Genomic DNA, 7247 nt, shown 5'->3' with positions numbered 1-7247 from the left:
ACAAGACCTTCTTAACATTATCGTTACTGTTATTATCCCAGATTGGTGCTATTAGAAACGAGGGCATTGCCTGAGAGGGGAAGGACATTATGCAAGTGTTTAGACCTCCTGGTAACTGCTCTCTGCTGACAGGTACTTGCTTAATGATAGGTTGCAGCACAAGCCAGCAGCAAGGACAGCCAGGGGAGGGAGCTGGGAATACTGAGCTCTGCCTGGGCCTCCCACCGAGAGGGGATAAAGGACCTGCTGGCAGTTTCCCTCACCATGGTTCTAAGGCCAAATCCTAAATCCCCACTTCTCTACTTCCAGCGGTGTCCTGACCATAACATATTCCCAAATTGAGTCCCCAGTGCCCTCCCTGGTCTCAGGACTTGTTCCCATGGATGTCTACAGCCTCCAGAGCTGCCCTAGCTTGCTTAAAAAGGGTCAGGAAGTCTTTCTGCTCCTGCCCATACTGGAGGACATAACTCTTGCAGGTACTTCTGTGACTGGTCATGTTCTTGGTGTCATGTGCTGTCCCAGGGTGAGTGGTAGAGCCAGTTTTTCTGCTCTGAAAGTGGGACTGGGGAGGAGACCAAAACACTCAAATATCCAGATCCCTGGTAGCTGACAGCCAGGCATTGAAGAGGCCACCTGCTTTTCCAGCTCCAGGTAAGATACTTTCCTGTCTCCTTTCTGTCATCTAAGGGATTTACAGACTTGCTTGTCAGGGTAAAGCAGAGCAGGAGGGCAGGGGGAAGCAGAGTGTGCAGGAGGAACATTCCTGGGACAGTTGGCACCCCATGCCATGTGGTGATGGGGATCAAACATCGTGCCTGAGGCTTGTGGGGGAGACTTTGGTCCCCTGTGCAAGGTATAGGTGTGTGCAAACCTCTGACCTGTAAGCCAGTTGTGCTAGAAGGGTAAGGCCATCTAGGCTATTGCACCTGATGGGGTATGAACAAACAGGTTTTCTTCATCAGCCAGAGGTCTGATCCACGTGTAACTTGCATGCTGCTTGGCCGTGGGGAAAAACTGCATCAAGTCCTTGGGGACCAGGGAGATGGTTGATGGGTTTTGCTGGTTTGCCTGCCTAGGTTATAGGGAACCAGCTTATCTGGGGCTGGGACACCTGCTTGCCTGAAATGAGGCTCAAAAGGAACAGGAAGAACTGGATCTGCAGGTTTGGGATTGGAAGAAGAGCTGAGCATTGTCAGCCATCACTTGAGCTGCCAACCATAGCTGGGGCTGCACGGGGTGCTGGTTGTTACCTACTGGACAGAGCCTGGCAGTGCCTTCTCCATTTCTTGGAAATCAGCTGGGTTAGTCCCCAGTGACAGGGTTAAGGGTATGGTAGAGAATTAAAGAGTTGCAACCCCCAATGGTAGCATTTCTTAGCATGCACTGGGACAAGACTGTTCCTTCCTAGCCTCAGCTGCTGGGCTTTGGTCTGGCTGCCCATCTCCTAATGCAAAGCTTGAGGTCCACCTCTGTATACCTTCTGCCTTTCCTATCTGCTCACCCCACAGAAGTGAGGGCACAAGGCAGGGACATCTGCAGGTTTGGGAATGGGCACATTCCACAGGAGCTAAAGAGCAGCTTTGGTTCATAGGACCTGGGGTCAAGGCATCAGCTGCACCTTCTGCACCTTCCCAGGGCTTGCCTTTTTCTTTTGTTAACATTTGATTAAATGATTGTAAAAATAATTGTTTTCAATTAGTAGTCATACTTCTAATTATGGAGATGCATTAGATTACTTTTCATTATTAATTGGATTTTAACTTTGCACTGATCATGCCTTTTATCACCCAGTTCCCTCACTCCTGCCTTCCCCATCTAACCTGCTTCTCCCTTTATGCCATCCCAAACCCCAGTGCAAAACCTCTCCAGAAAATACAAATCAAGGCTATCAGCTCTTTTTAAAGCCCAATTACCAACTAGAAGATGTCAAGTTTAGGGCTAAAAAAATAAAATAAAACATAAATGTTCTTCCCTCGATCAGTGGCTGGAAGAAAGACTGTTTCCTAATTACCTGCTGTGGCAGAGGAACAGTGTGATTTTCCCTGCAAGCAAATGGGACCAAATCCCTTGCCCCTGCTGCCTTCCCTCTGCCCGTTTCATGGACTTTCTGGGGCCCACAGACCACTTTAGCTCTTTTCCCTGCTTTTTGGGGGGAGTAGGAATTGCACAGGGTCTCTTCTCATAGGGGGAAGCCTGAGCAATGAGGGCTGAGGAGGCATTTTCATCCCTGAAAAGCTCACTTTACTCCACCTTCAGGTTGTTCTTTCAGGTCCTTTCTGTGTAGGTGTGAGGACCTTGTGCCCCAGAACTCTTTGGCTTCAGTGAAATGTCAACAATCCTGAAATGTAAGTGAACCCAGAGGGATCTGGTGGGTCTGCATGTGCTGGACCCTGGCCATGAACCTCCCTCTGCCCTGTTGTAGGGTTTGGACGAGAAGATAAGGAGAAAGAGGAGAAGGAAAAGGACAAGGAAGAAGAAAAGGAAAAGACTGAGAGAGAAAAAGAGAAGAGGAAGGAGGAAGAAGAAAAGGTAAGGGGATTATTAATTTTCTGCTAATGAACTGCTGAACCATTTGCCAGAGGGTTTCCAGCCCTGAAATCTCCAGCACGGCACACAGGGTGAGCCCAGCATTTCCCAAACCAGCCAACACATGCTGGGGGGTCCCTGGACCACCCATACTGCTGGAAATGCAGTATATGTGGGGATATACAGTGTCCCTTTCCAGCAAGGACAAGGATAGGGCCAGCCCCTGTGAGGAGGATTGGTGTCCCAGAGGGAGGCAGGAGCAAAGTGCAGCAGGGACACGAAGGATGTGGAGTTCTCACATTGCTACTGAGTCCCTTTGGGAAGGATGCTTGGCACAGCAGGCATGGCTGGCAATGAGGGTTTGTAGGGTACTAGAAAGCACTGGCCCCAGCTGATCTAAATCTTGTCTGTGAAGAGAAGCTGTGCCTGGCAACCCTGCCATCCACAGGGAACAGGCCTAGAAATCCCACTTTGTTCATGGCTTTAACAGGCAGACAGCTCTCCTTTTGCACCCAGTTAGTTCTCCCTCCTTTTCCCTCTATTTCAACCCCAAATGAGATGCTGCTGTGGACAGCAAAGCTGTCTGTACTGTACTTGTACACACTTCTGAATCCTTGCTCTTGGTTCCGGAGGTCTCTATGGAGTTATGGGCAACAATGGGTCCAGAGGCAACCATTTCATCCACAGACATCACTCCAGGCTCTGTCTCAAACAACAAGTGAGGTACCTGCCAGGGAATTCAGTGACACTTGTCCTTATCTGTTCACTCCTGCAGGGAGATGGGGAAGAGGAGAGGAGGAGCAGGAGCTTTGACAGCACCTTGGAGGAGGTAACCACATCACCAGCTCAGTTTTGGGGCCTGACTGCCCCCCTGCACACCAGCTCCATGGGCTTTGCATCTACAGCCCCTGTGTGGGTGCTGAATAGGGGTGTATCGAGCACAAGGTACTATGGGATGGGCCATGAAACACCCAGAACTCCCCTTACATGATGTTCCTTTTCTTTTTGCTCCAGCCCCTGGCCCACAGCAGTGACAAGGAGGATGAAAAGGAAGACAAAGTTTAACCACAGGTCCTGGGTGTGCTGAGGAGATGTGGACACAAAGAGCAGCATGTGCTGGAGTGGGCCTGGGACAACTTTGAGCTAAATAAAGCTGTTTGCAGGCTCCAAAGAGAAATGCTATTTCTTCAAGCAGTCAGCCTGCCTCCTCAATGCTATCTGTCCCCTGACAAGGAAACAGCCAAGGAACAACACTCAGGGGGGGACCTGGGTTCTGGGTTTTGTGCAATGAAACAGTCTGGAGAAAGATGTAGGGGCTCTGGCTGACTGCCTCTTCATAAATTCCCCCAAATTATCTACTACCAACATCATCCCTGTCCCCTCCACGCTGCTTCCTATGGGGATGGAGCAGCCTGAGCAGAGGCAGAGGAGCTGTGCAAAAGGCAGCTCTGAATGCCTGGGGCTGTGCTGAGCTGTTACAACTAACTGTGATTTCAAATTTATCATAAACATACGAAAAGCAGCTACAGAGGTGAAAAAAAACCCAGCTCAACCACCCCCTCCCGTTCTGCGGTGATGCCGCCAGCGCCGGAGGCTGAGCGTGTGCGCAGCCCGCCGGGGGCTGGGACCGGGCGCAGAGCCAGGAAAAACAGGGTCAAAATTTGGGGAAAAAATGAGCTGCCACCGCCATCTACCGGGGATAGGACGTGTGGCAGCGGGTTCCCGAGTTTCATAACTACTCGTGTGTTTTGTAAGGCTCTCGCAGCGTGGCCGGGGGCAGGGAGAATACCGGAGGGGGCCCGGTGTCCCTGCGGGGTCCCTCCCTGCGGCGAAAAGGGACCGTGGAGAAGGAGATTATGCCCAAAAGAGCAGTGCCCACACCCCGATCCACCAGCGTTAGGCCAAGCCCAGAAGTCTTACAGGCAGTAGAAACTTCAGTGGCAATTTGAGCACAAGTTCTCCCGGCTGTAATAGGGTCCTTATTTTTTTTTCCCCCCCAAAGGAGTCAGTTTTTAAGGGTGTTTTCCTGATTAATGTCGATTTCAAACAAACTCGAGTTTAAGAGTCAACACTGCAGAGGATTTTACTTGAAACCACAGAATGTGGCTTTAGATGTTGTTTTCATGGAACAAATGCAGCTGGCTCTTGTATAATCACAACAAACAGCAGGAAAGATACTGAGGAATGTTGTCGTAATTATCCAGCACAAACATTAAAAGGAAAACACGAAGAGGGGAAAAATAAACAACCCCAAAAGCTAAATTGGGTTTCAATTCCCAGGTTTGGCTGTAGCAGGGAAAGGACAAATATAAGGGCCTCGTTGCTCTGTGAATAAGGATGCCTTAATGTAAAATAACCCATTGTGGCCATCACAACCTTTCCTCCATGCAAGTAACACAGGACTCTTGAATAAGACAAAATGTACTTCCAAATAGTACATTAAGTTGCAGCATTTAGCAGTCACATGCTCATGCAGGATGGGAATCTCTTGGGATACATTCCCTGCACCTGGACAAAAAAGCAGAGGTCCTACCTTTGTTGTTTAAGTTAAAAGTAGGAAACTTTTCAAGCATGCTGTGCTGGGATCTGATTCCCAAGGTCAAACATGCCTGTAGATGCTCAGTTAGAGCTGGGAGGTGTTGCATCTCACTGGAGTGAGATTCTGCTTTTCAGCTGCTTACTGTTCACTAATTATGTTTTATGGTTCCTGCTTCAGGCCACTGCACTAAGCTGACTGCAAATATAACACATGTCACCATCCTTGGACCATAAGAACAAAAATAAACACACCTCAGGACTGGCTGTGTGGATATCCAGGTGTCCTTCCAGATACTGAGAGGTTCTTGGTCCTGCCTTTGGCACCTTGACCCACACGCTCTCTCCCCTCTGCATCCACATGCTGACCTCAAGTGGAACTGATCAAATTTCCTCAAAATGTTGTAGAGGTGAAAACAATTATATAAGTGAAAACAATTTGAAATTATCTGTTGTCCTTAAGTTCTCAGTGCATCTCAGCTGTGGCTTGTGGCCAGGTGATGTGAATTGGCTTATGGCACAAGCATTTGCACCAGCTGTGTGGATTAGGGCTCTAAACACTTAGTGGAGGAGGCAAAAAGGTCCAACATGGCTTTGAAGATGCTACAGACCCTCAGATGAAGTGAGAAAGGAATTGTTCTGGGGGACATGTGTCTCAGAACATCCTCAGTGTGATGAGATGGGTGCTTGCCCAAAGATGTGACAGTCAGCAGCTTCCCCAGTGCTGCTGGGTATGGTCAGTATGGTCTGAATTCAGTAGCACATTTAATCAACTCATTTGCTTGAAACATCTACGAGGGTCAACCTGGGGCTCCTTGGAGCTGATGTACCTTCAGGTGGCTAGGAGTGTGGACAGAGCAATGACAAACACCCATCATGTCAGACTTTGGAGGGGTGGAGTAGGAAAAGAAGACCAGCAATAGAAACTGGCAGCCATGGAGTTACTTAAGCAACTTAAGCAATGTGTTGTTTACACACATTTACTCCTCTTTATATAATAAACTTGGCTGGTCCTGGAGAAGCAGAAGGGGTTGTGCTGTCCCTGCTCACAGCATCGGGAGGGGGGGGGGCAGGGACCCTGCACACCATGTGGCCATCAGGATTCTTAGAGCAGTGGAGATGCCAAGAGAGCTCAGGTGTGTAGGAAGAGCTGATTTCCATACCATTTTGTGCAGAGATGACCCGCAAATGAAAACATTTTTCTATAAATGCCAACAATTTCAGAACAGAAAGCCTGGACCTTTTGTGATGAAAGTTTTTATCTTGCACCTAGAGGCTTTATTATATAAAGTGTCCTACTGGGGAAACAAGCCTCTTTAAGGTAGAGATCAAAAAGAAATCTTTCCTCTGTTCCCAAGTGACCTTCTTCATGGAAAATTTAAAGCCGCTTTTTCATTCCTCTAAAAAATGGAAACAGAAATCCTGACTTTCCCAGAAAAGCTGATTCCTGTAGTCCTGCTTAGAGTCTGCTAATCTCTCTGCAGAGCACTAGGCAGAGGCTTCCTGTGAAACTATTCTTCTGCTTTTATGGTGAGTAATGAAAAAAGCAAAACCCAAACAGAACCTGAGTCTTCCAAATGCAGGGTGTTTTGGGAAGATCAAATCCCTGTGTCTTCTCCTGTTTCCTGCAGAGCACTCACACTTGCTCCTCTTCAGACTGCATCCTTCTGCAACTTATTCTTTCATTCTGAAAATTGGTAAATGAAGGCTTCTTGCTATGTTGATGAGCAGCTGTAAGTTTTAGCAGAGCTATACTTATGATTCATTTTCATAAAGATAACTTGAACCACACACAACTTTCACATCACCCTTCTCCTCCCTACAGACTTCTGCATTTGCTCTTTTAGAATAGCAGAATGGGCTTTTTACTCCCCAGACCTCACTGCAATACATTCCTAAAATCCAGACAGAAATGGTGACAGGCTTCTTGCAAAGGAAAACCTGCAATTTGCTCCAGCAAATCCACCAGGACAGGTTTCTGGGTGACAATTCTGCTGCTGAGTACTAACAACCTGACCTCTTTAAAAGCTGTGACGTGGGTGGTTATGAAAGGGCTCTGTACTGGCAATGGGGAGATGATTCACTTACCCAAACACAATTCACCTGCTGTCCAAAGTGCAGTGAGAGGTGGAGGCAAACCAGCCCTTGAAAGAAATAAAGCACAGCCAGAAATACTCCTCATCTAC

General features: G+C 48.1%; 1 protein-coding gene across 3 annotated transcripts; it reads left to right on the top strand.

Moving 5' to 3' along the window:
* The first annotated feature begins 564 nt into the window (after positions 1-564).
* LOC139803311 (major centromere autoantigen B-like) lies at positions 565-3703 on the top strand. Of its 3 annotated transcripts, none has more exons than XM_071759341.1 (5): positions 565-645; positions 2257-2345; positions 2423-2529; positions 3302-3355; positions 3541-3703. In XM_071759341.1, exons 2-5 carry the CDS (start codon positions 2327-2329, stop codon positions 3589-3591), a joined length of 231 nt encoding a protein of 76 aa, XP_071615442.1. In that variant the 5' UTR covers positions 565-645; positions 2257-2326; the 3' UTR covers positions 3592-3703. The 3 variants fall into 3 exon arrangements, with proteins under 3 accessions (XP_071615442.1, XP_071615443.1, XP_071615444.1); XM_071759342.1 differs by having other exon boundaries at positions 575-651; positions 2270-2345; XM_071759343.1 differs by having other exon boundaries at positions 627-645; positions 2270-2345.
* Positions 3704-7247: the final 3544 nt, after the last annotated feature.

Source organism: Heliangelus exortis, chromosome 15, assembly GCF_036169615.1.
Source record: "Heliangelus exortis chromosome 15, bHelExo1.hap1, whole genome shotgun sequence".
Taxonomy (NCBI): Eukaryota; Metazoa; Chordata; class Aves; order Apodiformes; family Trochilidae; genus Heliangelus; species Heliangelus exortis.
Note: the sequence above shows the minus strand (reverse complement) of the source record. Positions and strands in the feature narration are given on the sequence as shown.

Excerpts from the sequence above, each read along its gene's own strand:
- LOC139803311 (XM_071759341.1), top strand. Across the intron at positions 2,530-3,301 it reads GGAAGGAGGAAGAAGAAAAG|GGAGATGGGGAAGAGGAGAG; the intron begins GTAAGGGGATTA and ends TCACTCCTGCAG. Across the intron at positions 3,356-3,540 it reads TTGACAGCACCTTGGAGGAG|CCCCTGGCCCACAGCAGTGA; the intron begins GTAACCACATCA and ends TTTTTGCTCCAG.